This window comes from Gavia stellata, chromosome 4 (genome assembly GCF_030936135.1).
Source record: "Gavia stellata isolate bGavSte3 chromosome 4, bGavSte3.hap2, whole genome shotgun sequence".
Lineage (NCBI taxonomy): Eukaryota > Metazoa > Chordata > Aves > Gaviiformes > Gaviidae > Gavia > Gavia stellata.
Genome location: NC_082597.1, coordinates 15,471,994 through 15,492,620, shown reverse-complemented (window position 1 = coordinate 15,492,620; position 20,627 = coordinate 15,471,994). Strand labels below are relative to the sequence as shown.

At 38.1% G+C, this 20,627-nt stretch overlaps 1 protein-coding gene across 1 annotated transcript; it reads right to left on the bottom strand.

Annotated features, from left to right (window-relative positions):
• Positions 1-634: 634 nt before the first annotated feature.
• Positions 635-20,128, bottom strand: PUS7 (pseudouridine synthase 7; the record flags this gene model as incomplete). Its single annotated transcript, XM_009813379.2, has 15 exons — positions 635-1,470; positions 2,204-2,295; positions 3,410-3,539; positions 5,712-5,813; positions 6,539-6,665; positions 7,558-7,718; positions 8,146-8,207; positions 8,493-8,618; positions 8,852-8,980; positions 10,673-10,750; positions 12,034-12,145; positions 16,441-16,585; positions 17,498-17,599; positions 17,722-17,806; positions 19,689-20,128. Coding segments are annotated over 15 exons (2,028 nt in total), but the record flags the coding sequence as incomplete, so codon positions are not given.
• Positions 20,129-20,627: the final 499 nt, after the last annotated feature.

Genomic DNA, 20,627 nt, shown 5'->3' with positions numbered 1-20,627 from the left:
AGCCCAGCCCCGCTGACAGGACCGCGGCGCCCTCAGCCGCCGGAGTCCCACCCCTGCCGCGTCAGCAACCCACAGCCCCACGGGCGGCAGGTCACGTGCGCGCAGCACCGCCTGCGGGCGGGGCGGCCGGTGCGCAAGACGCATGCGCACTACCCCCTTTCCTTTGCCCGGGTGAGGCGCCCCGGCGGGCGGTGCCTGCTGCCCTCCGCCAGCAGCGCGCATGTGCGAGGGTGGCAGCCAGCTGCTCGGTGCGGCAGCAAGCCCAGGCGCCGCGCCCGCCCCGCCCCGCCGGAGGCACACGGTCTGCCGGCCTTCACAGCGCCCCGGGCAGCCGCTCGGGGCGGCGGTCGTGCTTTCAGGAAGGCGGGGCTCGGCTGCGGTCGAGGGGCAGTTGATTTCGTTCCCCTGTGGACAGCGCAGCCCCGCTGCTTCAGGAGCCTTCACCGCTTGGTGCTGCTCGAGACACGTCCTCTCCTGAGGTACTGCACGGGCGTGAAGGGCCTCTCCTGAGGTACTGCACGGGCGTGAAGGGCCTTCCAGCCACCGCGGCATGCAACAGTGGTGACCATCTTCTAGTTACATGATTGTAGCAACGCGAGCTTTTTATTTTGTTTAGAAAGAGGCTGAAATGCAATGTCTTTTTAGAACAGCTTTATAATATTTTTTCCTACCAGAATCCTAGCTCATCCCCTGCCAGCAATGGACAGACAAGATGTGTAAGGGAAGTAGTTACTGATACATGCCTAGACGTTTAGGTTAAATTTAGTTTCAGTACCTGTTCTTTTGTATGGGTATTAGTAAAGCTGGAAAATACACACAAGTATTTTCTTAATGAAAAGACCAACTAATTAAAACAGCTGTCCATCTTTACAGCACATGAAAAGCCTTGCTAACAGAATCCTCTACCACATCAGCGTAAACAGTACCAGCAAAAACTCCTGCGATATAAATGTTTATCAATATCTTAATTTTGTTGTAACTCATTTTCCTAGGCTGCAATTTCATGTATTTGAAAACATTCAGTGCTTGCAAAAAAAAAAAAGCAAGCTAAAACATTCTTCCAGTTCTGAAACTATTATACGCCCATTTCTTAAAGACGCACCCACGTTACAGCTCAGGCAACTTACTCATTCATTAAAAAGCACCAGCCACTAAGATCTGTATTATATTACAACCACCATCTTGCCACTGACTACTGAAGTTAAATGCTAGCACTAATAAAAACTTAAAAAAATACAAATCTCTTACTACCAGTCTTTAAAGATTTGTACAGAACATGTAAATAGGAAAACACTTTATATATGTTAAAATCTAAGTCGTTTTTGCAGTTCGTTTAGCGTAACCAGGTAGTATTCAGTTGTGTCTGGTTTTTTATGCTTGTGTCCATTTTCAAAACTTCTCGAATCGCCATGGTAGCGTAAGTGGATGGGGGAAGGGAGAACTCCATCTTTAGTGCCCTGAATTTACCATCTATCATAAGGTGTAAGAGGAGACACAAAGCAAGAAGTTGTTGTTAAGGGCATAAGTAATGCTTATTCTGGATGCCATCTAAACTGGACTAAAGTTTTCCATGACCAACCCTCCCCCCCCCCGCCATCCATAAAACAAAACAATCACCACCACACTCCAATTTACAATCCACAGTGGAATTTCATAAAACAACTTCTTTTTAACATTTTCTGTTAGGAAGTGATGTTTTGGGTTGTTTTTTTTTTCTTTTAAAAGCAGAATAAACTTTTGTTCTTTGAAAACTGAATTCCTAGCCTCTCTTTACTTTTTCTGGAAAGTAGTGTCAAAAGACCTTGTGACCAGAGTTACATAAAATTTCCATTGAATGCTGTTAAGTATTTGAGCAGTCTCTTATGTTCAGCACAAATAATTAATGCTGAAGCATACAGACAATTTGTGGCTTAATTGCACCTTCATGCATTTCACAGACATTTCTTGCTAAGCTTTTACTTGATTTTACGTATGTCTGCAAGAAAATGTAACAGTCAGTACAGACTGCTGGAAGAATTGCTTGCACTCTTGAGAAATAAGGGTCCTTATTTAGACACCTAACTTTGGCTATCTTTAATATCATTGCTTAACTGTCTAGTTAAATGAAAGCTCTTTCTTAAAAGAGCTTTCAATATGTAGCAGTTCAAAGCAACAGCCAGATGAAACTTCTGTTGTGCAGCCAGCAGCAGAAAGATCAACTTACCTGTAGGAAGAACTGGTAATGGTTTTCCTTCCAGCTTATCTAAATCCGTAGTAAATAACGGGATTCTGGGATCATCATATGCAACAACCTCCCTTTATAGGATACGTAAGATTTTTAAATTATTACTTCTTAATTAGAATAAAATTGCATAATGTATTATTTTATATAAAATTATGTATTTCATGATCATAATATTGTTTATTATTGTTCCAGTTTGGCAGCTACAACTGAAATGGAATTTCTAATAAAATAAGGTAAGGTGGCATTTATGGTGCAATAACTGGTAAAGCTTTATGTAGAAGACTTGCCTCTGTTTGATGAAGATTATTAAAAAAAAAAATTTAGTGAGAAGTTTCTTTGCATAACTCATCTGTTTTCCCTCAAGGGCTGTCAGGATTTCCAGCTATACAGGAAGTATCGTTTATGAAATTATGGGAAGAATGGTGTCAACTTTAAGAATACTTAGGGGGGGAAAAAAGAAGTCTTAATTTTGAAGAAAGCCATCTAAATTTCTTTGAAAGGGCTTAAATACATATTCTACTCTTTATGCTATTCATTTAACAGAAATTCCATATGTAATGACAAGGCTGAAAAAGTAACTGGGAAGTAGATAAGCTTTAAACATCAGCACTAATTAAAATAAAGTGTAAACATTTGTATTTTTTGTCTCCCTCCTAAAACCTCTACTTTTTTTTCTATGCATCAGTGATCAAGTCTTTCTGCACCATTTGTACAGTCACCTGTTTAAAAGGTATTTATTCAGTTGCCATATGACAATTAGGTTGTATCTCTTAAACCTGCTAAATCACTGTTATTAAGTGATACTAATCTTTGTGATTGACAGATAGGTAATTGGAGACCAACTTTCTCATAGCAAGACTACAGAAAACCCTGTTTTGAATACTATCATACTTTCAACATAAAATATTATCTGTGAAGTGTTCAGGCAAGCCCTTGCAAGGAGTGTAGCGACTAGACAGACATCTTGACACTCATGCATCACAGAACCAGACGACCAAGGAAGTAAGGCTATGGTTCAACTTTGGCTGCGTAAAAAACAAGGGAAATGCACAGAGATTCCTCCCTACCTATGCTTCAGTCTACATGTACGTCCTGTGGGTCAATCTAATAGTTCTCGTACTTAGTCATCCCACATATATTCTGTGCTGTCAATTCAAGTGTTATTTCCTTTATCCTCCTACTTACCAACTGACATTCTGAGGTCGAATGATAATCTTTCTGTATGCTCCAGAAAGTGAATAATCTCTGATCTTATGCCTCATGTTGTTGATATCAAGATTGTCAGCTACTAGCATTTCCTTGTAGGCCTCACCAACTGCAAGAGGAAAATATTTAATAGGAGAGACCACAGTGCGGCCAATTGAAACAGCCAGTTTTCATGGACCATTCTTTCCCTTACATTTAGTAGTTTTCAGCATGTTAGGAAAGGCAAAGCTCAGCTAGAGTTGATATGAGCAACAGACATCAAGAGCAACAAGAGTTAAATTGCAACATCAGAAATGAAAGAATACGACAAGGAAAATGTTGGCCAGCTGCTAAACGGGGCAAGTGGTCTAGTGACAGACATAAGGCTGATGGTCTCAGCACCTCCTTTGCCTCAGTCTTGACCAGCAAGGTCTACCTTGCCTATGTTCTAGAGGCAAGGTTCAGGAAAGAGTGTGACTACCAGTACTGGAAGAAGATACAGGCTTAGAGAGCTGGCTCACGTCATGGTAAAGCTCTTCTCTCTTATCTCTGAAAGATTGTGGAGATCTGAGGAGGTCCCAGGCGACTGCAGAAAACCAAGTGCTGCACCCATCTTCAGAAAGGGCAAGGATGAGCAAGGGAATTACAGACCAGTCACACTCACTTGGGTCCCTGGGAAAAATAATGGGGCTAATCCTCTTGGAACATGTTTCTGGGCACACAATGAGATTAACAGTGAGCGTGGTTTTAACCAAAGGGGGAAAAGGAAAAAGAAAAACAAAAAACCCACGAACCTTACTGCCTTCTATGATGAAATTGTTACACGTGTGGATGAGGGGAGAGCAGTGATTGTTGCCTACCTTGCCTTGAGCAAGGCTGTTGACATGTTCTCAAGGAATCCTTGTATCCAAGGTTAGAACATTACAGTGGGTGGACTGCTAGATGGGTGAAGAACTGTCTGGCTCATCATCTCAAACAATAGTCACTACTGGTTTGAGCTCTACCCAAAAGCTCATTACAAGCAGAGTTCCTCAAGGAACTGGGACATGTCCTGTTAAATACCTTTATCAGCATACGTGGAGGAGGAGCTGGAATTCACCCCAACAAGTTTGTGGACAAAATCAAGCTGGGCTGTCAGTCGATACGCTTAGGGGCAGGACTGCCATTCAGAGGGACCTAGGCAGGCTAAAGGAATGGGCCAAGAGGAACCTCATGAAATTCAGCAAGGACAAAGTCCTGTACCTGAGTGTGATTTAACTCCTTGCAATGGTACAGGCCAGGGAGCAACTCTGCTGACAGTCACCTGGGACTCCCAGTGGAAAGGAGACTTAACAGAGCACCCTGGCAGCAACAAAAGCTAATAGCCACAGGAGCTTAGCCAGTAGCTACACCAAGAAAAACAATTACTGCCCTTTACTGGGCACTCATGAGATGGCACTTAAAATAGTGTATCCAGTACAAAGCAGATGCTGATAAACTCGAATGAGTCCAATGGAGGACGACCCCAATGGCCAGGGCTTGTAGCCCATGCCCTGTGAGGAGAGTCTAAAAGAACTGGGTTTCTTTACCTTAGAGAGAGAAGACTTAGAGGACAACTTACAGACTATTTCTTCTTGAAAGTTTCAGACAAAGCCCTGAACAAGCTGGCCTGAATACAGCACTGACCTCGCTTTGACCAAAAGGTTGGACCAGATGGCCTCCTGAGGTCCTTTCCAACTGAAATGATTCTACAACTCGATCCCTTAATAACATCATGTTCCATGCAGATAATTATAGATCACTCAACCTATTCCATTAAAAACAATTTAACTCTAATACACTGTATATACAGGAAATAAAAGATATGGGTTTTTTTATTTTTAAAGCATTCATATTGGTTAATATTTAATTAAAGAGACACGGTTCTTTTTCCTAACTTCAAGTGTCTGCTTGGGTTACAAATTCCAGAAGTTTGTTACGTTTTCTAATTTAAAAATCAAATGCATACACTTTTCAATTATCATTTCACCATTTTTTTCCCCTTGTGCCGAGATAAATAATTTTGCCTCAGTAAAAAATGTCTTTCTTTGGAAAAGCTACTAGCTAAAAAGAATTATGAAACAGATTTATGTTAAATGGAACAAGTTACAATGCAGACGATTATTATCACAATGGGAGAAGCTGACAGTAATGTATCTGAGATCTGAAATAGTGTATTGTTTTAATGGTCATCAAGGTTACATAGATCTAATCTTCCTTTTAAGAACAATCTTAAAGCAGACTTAACTTATGTACTTACTCTGAAAATGTAAGTCAGACTTACTTTTATGCTTTGGATAAATAACATCAAATCCAGGCAATGGCATCACTACATCATGGATAGTGTAGTTTTCAACATCTCCTTCTTCGATATGAACAGCTGTGGCTACAATCAGGACAGAAAAATGAAGAGTTGTCAGTATGGATGCCTGTAACAGTTAACACTAGCTAAATTTAAAATGAACCATTTGATTGAAACAAGCGTACTTTGAGACAGATAATTAACGTGTTTTATCTCCGCTTAATAGACAACATCTCCAAGAAAAGAAGTAACAGTCTTCAAAACTGTCACAGCCTGGTTTCCAGTGACTTTTAAGGCTGAATGAACTAAGGGCTGCTAGATGAACAGTCCCCCTACCAGGCACCAGGCATACATGAAGGAGAAATACTGTGGATGTTCTCACTCCAGGGAAATGCCAGAGCAAATCCAAGTGAAGAAAGTTTTAACTGATTGGAGCCTCTGCTTTACAAGAGACTAATGCAAACAAAAACTTCTGTGGTTAAAACATTCATAACATCCCTCCATAGTTCTCCATAGCTCAAATAGGTTTGAGTTCATTCTTGAGAACAATCAACCCTTCATAGTGTCTCTCCCCTATCCAGCTATTTGGAAAAACAAGCAAACCAACAGCTCATGGAAGTGTAATACCTAACTTCCAATTCCTTGCAAAATTTGACTAAAAACTGGCCAATGGATTCATAAATCACTGGACCAAAATGGGCGAGAGGGAAAAGAAAATATGTAAGCAGTATCACAGAAACAGATGTGCCTCGTTTTCCTAGGAATTTGAACTACACAGCAACACTGGCTTTTTGTTTATCTGATTTTACCTCCTTTAAGTGTGAGATCTCCTGGTACAGCTCTAAGCCCATATTCTTCTATTCTCTTGCTCACCATATTATTCCACACATAACTCTGATAGCTATGAATATACATTAAACGATTATTTCTTGGTATCTAGAGGTAAAAAAAAAAAAAAGAAACATTAGAAAGGTGTATTTATATTTTTTCTCTCAATCATAACCAAAAAGGCATTTATTTAAAATGCTACCTTCTCCAGCAACAAGACTAACTATTTCTTGGTACACAGATTTGATTTTTGTTCATTATTTGGGAAAAGGGTACGTGAAGAAATAATGCTTTTATACATTTGAAATCCACACAAAAACCCCTGGGCTTAAATTAAAAAAAAAAAAAAAAAACCAAAACAAACCCCAAAACCCACTTTTTCTAAAATTTTTTTTTATTCAACAGCTCAAACACATTGGGCTATTATAAAACACTGAATTCATACTCAGCCTCCTGAAATCTTAAGTAAACTTTGCAGATGTGAAAGCACAGTGTTATTCTAATTCTTCATAAACAAGAAATTATTCCTTGGCTCCTACAAAGGAGCCAGTAGTTTGCTGGTGATGAGGTATTTTCTCCAAAGACTTGATCTTGATTACAGTACTTGAAAATGACAGTGAATCCACCACCTCTATGCCAAGCTGATTCATTAGCACACTATCAGTTTGATTTATACTTTCAAAGCAACAGAAAAACTCTGATACTGAACCTTTGCACAATTCTCCGATGTGTATTATACATGGTTACTAAGTATAATTATATTTCTTCCAAAGTACCAGACAGATTGTCGTATAAATTGTAAAGCTCATTAGGCATACATTAATTACAGATGGTGTCAGTTACCATGCAGCAGTACTTCAAGCAAAAAGGCAGGATAAATGTAAAGATTTTACACCTAACCTTCTACTCATCAAGCATCTATGAGTCTATTTCAAATTCATCATGTTACCATCAAAAGAACATTTATTCAAGTAATACCCCACAGCACTTTCACACTCACTATGCCAAATGCAGAGATTATGTTCTTCATTCCATACTTTAAGAGCCCGCGTAGAAGCTGTCCTTCCACGCACCTTTTTACAGGTAGTTTCTTGAGGGCTGCTGCTGGATCTTTAGTTTTTGCCCATTCTTCTCTGCATTTCACTAAGTATCCCTTTTCAGCTAGAACAAGGATGTAAAATAAAAATACTTTAACTACACACCAAAAAAGCATCCATCTCACCTTTTGTTCAAACAGTTGAAAAATTAAAGTTTCAGTCACGGTAATTACACAGATTAAGAGAATCACAGAATAGTTGAGGTTGGAAGGCTTGACATGGAGTCTGAGCAGACTCTGCGTGTAAGTATTCAGGTCCCTTTTCACCCCCACTTCAAGAAACTGCACAGCAAGGAAAGAGAAGCAGAAAGGCAGAGAGTCTGAAGATTGCTTCCCCACTGCTGAACGGCTGAAGCTTAGCACGTGCAAAGCTGTCCTCAGAAACATCCTTTCAAATTAAAAGAATGAAAATCTAGAAGTGTTTTTCTTGAACACACAATTCTTGGAGGAGGAGAGGCAGAAACACTTGATGTACCATTTTTCAGTCCTTACCTCCTGGCCGTGGTTTTAGTATCAAATCCATTACTTCATTCCAACTGTTCTGTAGAATAGCTCTAAGATTCAAACAGTAAAGTTTATTAAGAACTGACTAAAAATATTTTAAGGAGACTTAGCCAACTTACCCAGAAAAAGAACTATTAGTGTTTAGATTTACGCAGTATTAAAAGTAGTGGTATTATGCAAGATACCTGCTGAAGCAAGTTCAGAAACAAGTTCTTTCTTGAATCTAAAATTAAAACTGGCACATGCAATATGCTAGAAAAATGTTCCCAAGAATACATTAAAAGCTATACAGGGACAAAAATAAAATCAAAAAAAGGGATGAAAACAACACATACCTGCCAATCTGATATGTAGGAACAGCTGTGGTTCCAAATCTTTGCATTCCATAGTAATTAATGAATCCAATTTCCCTGAGAGAGTGCATTGCTTGCTCTATCTGATCATCAGTTCCTGTTATGTTTCTAGCATTAAAAAAAAAAGTTATAGGCAGATTATTAAGGGCTTACACTATTTTGTGATCCCCATAATATTAAAGCTCAACATCAACATTATATAGCACTTATCAAATTCAACAGACTCCTGCCAATAGCAGAACTTTTCTTCTTTTTTGTAACACAAGATGCACTGATATCCCTCACCTAATTAAAGAAAAAAAATTCTAACAGAACTGTCTAAATACATACTAGCTTATTACCTGAGAACAACAGTGAAATGGTTCCCTTGCAGTTCTCCTAGTTTCAGTGGATGGTTCTTGTAACTGAAATTTCCTAATTTGAAGTTCATCAAACATTTATTCAAATGAGCAAGTCTTTGTGCAGTGATTCTGAAAAGAAACAGACAACAGTAACCAACCCATGCTTAGAAAAACAGATAGTTAAGTAAATATGAAAATGCCGGCATTTCAAAACAAAAAGCAGTGAGTCCAGCTTCCCTAATTTTCTATTGTTGCCTGCTCAAAGTATTTTAATGAAATATCTAAAAGAAAAGAACAGATAAATCTTAAGGCTACTTATACAAGAGGAAATGTAAACCGTGACAAAGACTGTTAGTACTGTCTTTTCAAATCAACGTTACAGTATGCACTCAAAAAAAGTATGTTGCAATATTGATGTATACTGTACCCCACAAGCTGAACTCTGCTTTATTTGAGTAACTACACCATTAATACAGTCCAGTTAGCACAGTCATAAACACAAAGTAATGAGCCACTGTGTAAGCTTAGTGCAGATAAACGAGTATGAAATCCAATCTGTCACTGATATCTGTCATTTTTGTTGCTAATATTTTTGGACGCATACCCTGTTCTTTGCATCACCGAGCTGCTCTCTGACACTTCCACTAAAATTTATAGCAGGATAGACAAGTTTATCAACTAGCGTGGCCAGCGTACTCCGCTCAGAGCAGGCTGATAACGGTAATGTCTTCTCTCCTATGCCATCCTTCTCCAAGGCTGCGCAGGAGAGTCAGGTACCGTGGCACTACTGAACAGATACCACAAATCAGTATGTTCCCCCCCATTCAATGCTTATAACACATTGAAACTCTTGGACACAACATTAAATGTGATCATGTTAAAAGTAAATGAAACAGCACCTGAGATGGCTACACCACAAGTTTGGTTAATGGTCATCACTTTGCAAACTTGCCTTGCAAGAGTAAGAATCTGGGGCTTCTCACAATTCACAAATTAGTAATTCCTTTTATATGTGCAAACGTATGCACATGCAAACCACTGGGAGGAAAAACATGAACAATTAAGTAGTGAATGTCCTCCTTTTAACAAGGAATTGATAAAATTTCTGGCTCTGAAACCCTGGAATTACTCACTTGATGAGCGTGGTTTTCAAAGAGTTGTAAGTAGTAGTCCAGGTAGAATATTCCACCTAGCTAGAAAGATGTTGTAATATATGACTGCGAGGCATTTATCATTCTCAGTTATGGATGTAACATTAATTTCAAGTGCCCAGAAGCCATATAATTATCTTGGAATATGACAAAATAAATTTTATTTTGTTTTAGTAGGCGACTTCTGGGAGTAGGTTAAGGCAGGAAAAATTCCTTGTCATTTTTTGCCCCTTCTGGCTACTCACAGATGAGCAAACGCAGTGGTTAGCCTTCTCTGGAGCTGTTCAGTGAGAAAGAAAATAGGAATCCAGCTGGAGGAAGGGGGAAACAAAAGTCAGGAAGCAAATGGGACATAATTTTCACCGTGTTATGCTGTTTTTCTGCTGTTGCATGGGAGCCATGCAGCGTAAGAGCACGTCAGCAATATGGCCCACTGCTTCAGCCAAATACATGTATCCAACCTACGACTCAAAGCACCACTGACTGAAAATACTAGCAATCACCATGGAATAAAAAAGTATTGCAGCGTCTTCATTAATACATGTGCTTTACATGATCATGACCTGAATCCACCATTTGTGTCACATGTATACTTAGTCTTCAAGGTATTTAGTGAGATATTCAAGTTATCATGGTAGGAGTACAAATACTCCAGTATACTTTCACTTACCGAAGAACAGCGATCTCTTGAACTGTTATAGCCCTTTTATCTTTAGTTCCCATGTAGGAAAATATGTTTGGCTTCACTCTTAAATGCAACAGTAACAGACATTATGTATATTAAAATAGCCACAGATCAAACATAATTTTCAGCATCATTACCTAGAATTATTAATCTTCTATATGAAAAATAGAAAATACACATATATTCCCCAGAACTAGGCTACCATTTGACACCCCTGGATATGTGTTACATTTTCTAATCTCATCTATAAGTACATAAAACACAGGGAAATTTCTCTGTTTTAATTATGTGTAGACAGATGCACTTTTAAAACAACTGTGCTTTCAGAACATGAGCTTTGAACTACTTATTTATATACATCCACTCAATGCACAAATGTGCAGCCACCACTAATTTCACAAAAAAAAATTCATGTCCATTTCTTCCTTAAACTTCAAATAACATGTCTGTTTGAATATACCATGCATGCACATTATGTGAGAATATGAGAAGTTAATTTAAAATTTGATCCATTTATTTCCTTGAGAGGAAAATTCCCTTTCCTTTCCACTTTGTACTTTACAGCCTGTGTTACGCAGGGAATATTTCCAGTTATTCTAGCTATGGGCAGCAGGGGGTAGCACGATTGCCATTACATACATTTTTCCACCGAACTATGCTCCTACCACCCTGTTCTCAAATACAAATACTAGCAGTATACTAGTTTACATTTATTTTTGGAAAGGAAGGGTGACAGGAAAAAGGAAGGGAGAAGTGGGAAGTTTCCCTACGGGTAGATCACTGAATTGACCCAATTTTAAAATAGTCCTTCCTCTGCAATTCACTGTGTTCACATCATGCTTTTGGCAAATCTTGTTGCTGCACTTGATGGGGTGAAAGGAACTAAGACTGTTTTGCCATAGAGAAATTAATACATGGAACAACAGTTTATCAACTGTAACTTAGGATCAGCATATTATCACAGCAATATCTGACAGGTTCATAACATACTTGCATATATTCACACACTGGGGGAAAAAAATGGCTTTTAATTCAAGTTACGCAAATTGAGGCTTTGAGCTGCCGAGCCTTTCTGAGATCAGCCAACTTCAATTGTGGACCTTTTTCCGTTGAAGTAGTAGGGTACTTGGAAGGAGGTGAGAATGGAACAAAATGATCCCAAAACTTACAAGTTTCAAATTTCATATTCTAGAATATCTTTTTTTAAAAAAAACCACCACTGGCTGCAAATTAGGCAACACTTGTGTTGTTCTTACATAATTCTGAAGCATAACATTTACAGTAACATGAAACACTGTGGAGGAAGGACTGCACGCTAGCCAGGCTGGCAGAAACAACAGCCTTACCTTAAAAATTTGGATAGGACATTAATGGCATCCATAGTGTCCTTGTTCTCCTTGTACAGTACGAAGTGGCAGTAGCTTCCCCTAGATTTTGGCCAAGAGTGTTTTCTTGGATCTTTAAAAACAAAAGGTTAAAATTTGTGAAGAGTAATTTTTTAATTTAATTAGTATCTTTGCCATTGCAGCTACATTTAAAACAAATATGCAAGATCAATTTCTGCTAATTCCCATCTGCTTTTGAAAAAAAAAAAAAAAGAAAAAAGTGAATTACTAACAGCAAAAGCTGCAAAGCACATTGAAAAAGACCTCCCTTTCCACTGGGCTGTAACAATTCTGTCACCTAGAAAATCTTGAATGAAATGCTGACAGTTCCTTTGTCATGAAATTATCTAAAAATATACCCTAGTCATTTAACTGCCATATTGCCTGATTAAATGTCTCAAAAACGTTATTATTACACTTTCAGCAATTAAAGCCACTCTACATTTCATCTAGTGCCTTCTGTAATTAACAGATGAGGACCACTGGAGCCCTGTTTGTGGGAAGACTACAATTATTATTTATAGTACTAACATATTCATTATTTCTGTAGGATTTTTTTCTGCATGTCACAAAAGCATGGGTCATATCTCTACAAAAGCCTAAAAATATACTCTCAAAAAATTTAAGGAGAATTTTTTTTTTAAAAGTCCTATGGGAGAGAGAAATCTGGCACAATAGAGACATTAACAAATAATTCAAGCCAGATACTGTCCCCTGTTTAGACAACGCCAGAGGGAGAGATAACTTCAGCTCCTGCAGACTAACAACTAATTTACAATTCTGTACAATTATTTGGCATTTTCTGGAGAGGGAAAAAAACTGTCAATGTATTTGTCAAACTTTTGTTTCACATAAAAGCTTCCAGAGATAAAATCTTGCTTTTACAATCATCCACTGTTGATGGCATTACTGGAAAGGGGGACTGAGTCTACGCAGGTTTCGCAACCAATTTTGAGGTGCTTTGTTTTATAAGAACAAAACTAAGGATTTGTTTTGTTTTAAATAACAAGTACCTTATCTCTTAGTAGCCACCAAGCAGACATTCCTGTTTTTGTACAAAAAGGGCTTAAGCATCTTTCCTAACACAAAAGATAACTGAAAAAGCCAGTCCTATTCCAGTACATAAACACCAATGCAGGAAGGAAGTTCTTGGGAAATTTTACTCTTTTTGTTCACATTAGCTTAATAAAGCCCAGATATCCCACACAGACAGTGAATATGCTTAATTTTCGTGAAACTTTCTGGTAAAAGATAATTCTTCTTGCTTTTTTAGAGAAGCTGCCATCCATACACACACTTCCGCAAAAACAATTTCACATGCTACAGTATGAAATACTATACACATAGTTTTTAATCACTTAAAAATTATTGCAACGCTTGCCTTGTACCACCAGTTTCTAAGCAATCCCCTCCCTATGGAGTTTCCTAGGACCTAAACTGAGCAGTATGGTCCAACGCCTATTAAGAGACCTCATGCTCTTGCTCGTCTCCCTTCTGAGCCACCACTGTTCTTAAACACAGTCAATGAAACACTGCATTCAGCTGGAAGAGCAAGGTCCTTCATGAAGAACTCAGAAGGGAAGAGAGGAAGACAGAGCATGATTCACAAGGAAGGTCTTTTCCAGCTGGGATTACTCTTTAAATGTAACTAATCCATCTTGCACATGGTCATTTCAACACCCTTCAAAAAGCGAGCCCTAATCTGGGCTAGACTAAAAGGACTCTATAGATACTATATATACCAATGGGCTCATCATGCTTTGGGCATCACAGCCATGTGCCTATCCACTGCACTGCGGCCATGCTGAGTACTGGGAGACTGCAGCTACAGTCTCTATATTTAACCAATCCTCACCCAATACTTCAAAGTATTCAACTGGGTAGGTGGACCAGAGGGACAGTGTGCAGTCCTTATTGCTATGTTTCAGAGTCATGTTACATTTTTGACAGTAAAATCGCATTTCCAAGCCCTTTTTCCAAACCTTTTGCTGCAACTCGAGGGCTGGAAGGTCTTTTTTAGTATCAGGATGTATGATATATACTTTTAAAGTTGTATAAATACAGATAGTGGTGTCTGAAATACAAGGCTGAAGGGCAAAGGCTTGGCTTAATGAAATCAATGGAAAATTTACCACACGTGTCAAACGGTATCGTCAAAACTGATAATTCACATCAGTTATTACTGGCAGACTTTCTCTGCACTGAATGACTACTGCCCATACTGCACTAGGAAACAGAGGTAGCACAAGCCCAATTCTTGGCTGTTTCAGGGAATTTTAAGCATTGCTTATGTGCAGGGTTTTTTTAATTGTTACTAGTTTGGCCAGTCTTGTCACTTTTTAGGAGGTTGTAATGGTTGGCATTTCATTTTGTTAGCATGAAATGTCAACATCTCTTACCTGTTGCAGTTCTGACCTCTGTCCCAATGCATAGCATAAAGAGCACAAAAGAGTAGCATTTAATTTTTAGACTGTCGAAGGGTTTTTAGAGGTGAACATGCAGGTTTATGGTTATGGGATTGTTTATGCTTTAGAGAGCATCCAACAGTTAGGTGGTGGATGACAGCAATTTAGACAGTTATGCAATGGAATCGTGCAGAGGCAAACAGTGAACATACGGAAAGCTTCAATCGGAGATGCAACAAACTTCATTTGTGGACAATGATGAAATAGCAGTTTACTGACCATTTAGTAAGGCAGTGTTTTAAGTATTTTGGGTGTAAACTTACTACAGACACAAAGCAGCTTCTAATTTTAAATTTTAGTAAAGTATGCTTGGCAACCTTTTACGTTATCAACAAAAGTAATCAGATAGCTAATAGTCAAATATTCTACACTTCTGAAATGTTTCTTGCCCAGGAAACCCACTCAGGACTAAGACGTCTCAGTGGCTATAGAAACACGAAATCCTGACTAAAAGGAACTCTTAAATCCTACATTCATAAGCATTTACACACACTCACTGAAACTGCACACATCTCCACCGACATGCACAGGCGTCTGCAGCATCACAACTTAGGAATCCAAGTTTAAATAGATGATGCTCCTCTGCATCACAAGATGGTGCTCCAGATAATGTTTTAATCCTAGAGACACATCACTAAATTCTTTTCAGCATATTTCAAATACTTACTCTTTTATACAGTATCTCGTAAGTCATACTGGTCAGCTTAATAACAACCACTTGACAGTAACAATGGTTAAAGAATACAAGCAGCAGAAGGAAAAGGTTGAGGTAAAACCATTACAAACCAACAGAGAACAAAACTGTCTGAGGAGGATTTTGTGCTGGTAAGTATACATACTCCATGCATAAAGCATGCAAACATACAAATTTTCTAAACATGGTTAAACAAGATACATAAATACATTATAATTGTACCAATAAAAGTAAAACATTCCCATATTTGCTTTAAAAAATAACTAAATTGAATGTGGAGATGGTGTTATCTCCAGTTTTAAATTATCTCCTTATCCTTTGTCCACCTCGTTCATCTTTAAAACGTAAGGGCTAGGTTTACATACTGTCATTTGTAGTAGGTTGAAATGACATAGCATTGCAATCAGTTTAAACCAAACCTTAATACTTTTCATTAGATGTGCAATATTCTGCATGTAGACAATCCTCTGAACTTAGAGTAACAACAAATTTGTAGTAACATTAAAAGATGTAAGACACATGAATCTATCCCCAGTAATCAAAACAGTATTTGACAAGATTAAGGCGGATAACACTTCATGTTGAAAATCCTTCATTACTTTGATTATTCAAAAATAGTAACTGTATTTTATAATGAATAAAGGCAATTTTCTGCAAATATGATTAGCCTTGGAAGCAGAAGTAGCTTTAAATATCATGGTAAATGTATTATGTTTGTACAAAACTGTAACTCTGAGAAAACAAATAGGTGCTTGTCTCTATTCAAGCCATTGAGAATTTTGTCATGGATTTTCAAGACAGTTAAGATTATACTGACCGTCAGTGTAATGTACACATTTCAACTACAACCTCTTACTTCCACAATGCACGCTTACACATCCAGGTAAGTTCATGAAAGCTAAGGTCAAACAATACTGAAAATAAAACCCCTATTTTGCCTATTCCCACTGAAACTGCAAAAGATCCTCTTACTTCTAGCATGGTTGTATTTGATGAATGGTTTGGAAAGAAAAACAAGTAGAAATTTAAATTTGAGACACTCCTTGTATTCCTAGTGATTTTAGATGCACAGCATCAGTTGCAAAGATGAAAAAGCAAAGCCAGACTACATTAGGAGGTATGCTCCAATTGAAGGACTTACTAACAATCTTTGTTATGGGGATAACTTTAGCATTTACTTTACGCAACTGCTGTGATACTGAAACTCACTTGCCAATGCTTTTTTCCCAGCAGCATGATAAGCAACAATGTATTTTTTTCCATCTCGATCTTCTGTTTTAGTCTCCAGTCCAGGAAACAAGGACTTCACAGCCTGATGGATAACTGTTCTTTTTTCTTTGGTGTCTTCAATTACCTGTGTTAATACAGATGCATACAGAAACCAAATAAAGTAATACAAAAGAGGAGGGATTCTCTCGGAGTTAAATTTTGCATGCTTAAAGAAAACCTACCAAATCACACTAAAGTACTGAATAGGTATACTTTTAGAAGTCTGGCCTACTTATTAAAATAAGTTTGAAAAATAATAAATAACTCTTCTACAAACCCCAGTCCCAGCATTCACAAAAAAAAATTCTCACGATTCATTCCTCTCTTCTGTGCTTAATAAAATTCCCTCTTCTAATGAAAACTCTGGCAAAATGAAGTTTTCTATATGCATTAAAGGAAAAAAAATCTAGATAAGATTATTTAATGTGTGAATGCTTATTTGAAATTACCAGATTTAATCCTACTCATCTCTGTCCCCCAAATTTAGCTCAACAGTTATTCTTCAAGTATATGGAATATCTGGATGTTTAAAAATACCAAGTTTTAATTTCATTTTGTACCTTCTTACTTTTCTTTTTACAGAAGAGCATATTTACTTTCTTTTCTATTAAATCACTAAACACTGACCTTGAAAATAGTCTTTCATCACAATGGATGTTTTATTTAATCCTTCTTACATAATTATCCTATAAAATACTACGAGACAGAAAACCAAAATACTGCAAGAAAATTTCAACACCACGGAAATTAAGACGTGTATTTGAGTTCATGTGTACAGTCCCACTGAAATCAAAATGACAACTTATGCATGAATTTGAATATATCTTTAAGGCTTTACAGAACTGAACCCCAAACTGGAAACATTTCGGTATTACTTGTTGCATCACGCTCAAACTGGTCTTATACCTTACATGCACTAGAAAGCATGAACCTTCCACTCACTCACTCTCTCATCCACCTCCCCCACTCCAAACATCATATCATTTCTTAATTTTACCTCTATGGCAACACTAGTTTCCTTATTCTTAAGAAGCTGGAGCTCCTCTAAACGCTGCTTGTCTTCGTCTGATAAAACTGTAAATGTTTCTTCTGACGGGTCCTAATACACATTTCGGGAGGGGAAAACAAATATCCAATAACCCTCACAGAACAACTTTCTGCCTTTTGACATTTTTGCTTAAGGAGCATAGCCATTACCTCAAAATTTACCTCAAAATTTACCTCATCATCCACTGGAACAGAAAAGTCATCTAAATGGCTCACACGTCCATCTTTGCCTATTTCATGGACAACAAAGTCTGAGTATCTGATAGGAAGGAAGACACATGAAAATTGTAGTAAAAAAGTAAAAATCTCACATCACAAAGTCCTTTCCCAAGAAGCCGTTTGTTAGCAGAATTCATTCAAGAATTCTGAATTCACATTATTCAATTAATGTAAAAGAAAATTCAACCATGAGAAAGCTGTACCTATTATCACCCCTCAGAAGGATACCACAAGAACATAGAAGAAAGTCTGACATATCTAAACACAGCAGACTTCTTTGCTTATAACCAAACACCTGCTGTAGTTATTCTGAGTCATTTTCTTACTAGCTTGCAGAGATCAGTAATGCATATCCTCAATCCCAATAATTTCTGACAATTAAGACTCTACTGCATTGCTACAACGTGAACACAAACACATTAACTCTGTCACTTCAAATAACCTGCAGAATAAAGTGCATGTGAACCACTCTTTAAGGAAAGCAGGACAAATTTAGCTGTGTTACGTATATTCAATTACAGAGAACATCTTTCAAATAAACAGTTACTCTGCATACTCTATGATAGCAACAAAGAATTTGACTGTGACATTTTTGATCAAGTAACTATGTCCAGTAATAAAAACATCCTGACTTTAACAGAGCACAGACAGTCTATGTTGCAATTGCTAAATGATTTTTAAGTAGCATCCGCTATTAAAGGGGGGGGGGGGGGCGGAATTCTTAGTCTATGAATGTCGAAAGATGAATAAAACTTCACCATGGGAACATTTCTACTCTATCTCCCCCAAGCCTTCATTTGCCATACCTCTGTGCAGCCATACGTCATATCGGTAGAATTCCTTCCTGAGGAACGTTATGTGTCCTCTCTCTTATTATCTCTAGCTGTCTAGACATGCTAGTGACTGGTACCATAAAAATGCCAGGACTAAATTAATGATAGGTGTTATAAACCAGGATCAAAGAAAACCCATGAGCCCACGAATGCTTCTACCACCTGGCTACCTTTGGCCACCTTGCTTCAAAATTTGCAGATTTCCCAGAAGGAGATTCAGCGCAGATTGCGTTCCCCAGTGAAGGATTATGCTAGCTCCCTAATGCTGCATATTAAGATACATACATAACATGTACATAACACTTTATTACGTTAAATGATCTATATATGAAGCCAGCATTTAAAAACAGGCACTTCTTGGTGTGTAAACAAAGCACCTTTAATTGCTTTGCTAAGCCAGGGCAACAATGACTCTCACTTCAGTGAGTTTTTGTATTTGCATTGTTTTATGCAAATACGTTATTTAATTTAAAAAACCTAGAAGTTTCGTTAGAAAAAAGCTAAAACCCAAACATCTATTAAGTTTATAATGTAAAATTCCATACCCTGAGTTATAAAATTCCCTTTTATGTTTTGTGAATGACATTACAACTGATCAGACTATAATTTAAAGCCTAATGGACCATCTGACAATATGTGTTTAAAGACATTAGCACGAAAAAGTCAGGGAAAAGCAAAGAACCACCAAAGAGGGATGGTTTCAATACCATTCTCCAGTACATCTTGTATCAGCACTGAAGAGTGGTACAAAAGGTGGGCATACTGCATAAGGTTTTATGCCGTATGCTGCTGCCAGAGTGCAAGACAAATGGCAAAGGTCAGTGTAATCATGTATTTCTATCCATACACAGCTTCTTTCTTCAGAGCTCCATTTGACAGGAAAGAAAAAAAGGAAGAAAAAAAGAGAAAAACAATCAAAAAGTCCCAAATTAAACCTTTCTTTCAGTCTCAGCACTAGGAAGAGAAAGTGATGAACCTCCTGAGTGGCAGCGCATAATCTAGTTGCATCCTGTGAGTCAGAAAAGGAAAATGGAGAAAAACAGCTGCTTAACACAAGGAATTAACATACATAACAAGACAAAGAGTTACCTCTCTTTTAAGATTCCAGAAAACCCTTTATGAGAGCTAACAAATTTAGTTATGCCAACATCACTTTCTGTCAGTCCATGCTTCATCATGTCTGCAAAGCTCTCTGGATCTCCATCTTCATCACCGTCCTCTAGTTCCTCATCCTCCTGCTCCTCACTTTCCTCATTGGGGATTATTTCATTTTTCGTGTCCTCAAGCAGAGGTTTCTCAGGTTGTTCTGTTACAGTCTCAACACTCTGCCCAGAGTCGTTCCCTGTCTTAGACTTCTCTGAGATCTTCTGTCTTTTAATTTCGTCTGCATTAGCCACATCATCCTCAGAGCGAGGACGTTTCAAGGATACACTATTCATTTCTACAGTTTCAATGTTTAAGGCACAGCGTAGGATAGAAAGCCCTGAGGAGCAAGAAGAATGGCTGATTTCCTGTCTGCTTAAAGAGCAGTATCAATACATAGTCTCTTCACTCCAAGGACTCTGCGCCCTGCAAGAGTTCAGGAAAACCACATAACTTTCTGCATTTTTAAGTTAAACATCAAGTAAAGATTTTGTACAGCTAGAAACAATATGTACTTGGGAAGAGAGAAGGGAGGTGTTAAGGGGACTTAACACCCACCCAAGGCAGCATGCATGATAGGCTACAGAAGAGCAACATTCAATACTACACCAACCATGTACCACCATCATCATTCCTGCTCTTACCACAGATGCATCCAGTCCTATGCACACAGGCTCTGCCGTCAAAAGCAATTTAATGCTTAAGAAACTTTTTGTTCCCAAGCCCTGTTAAGCATGACTACTCTCAATTATTCCTTTTTCTACCAAGATTCCATCTTACAAGGATTGAGAGAGGATGGCTTGATTGCTGAGTGAGTGGGACAAACAAAACAACAAGGAAGCGAAATGATCTCCAAGAAGAACATGAATACTCACACTGATGGAG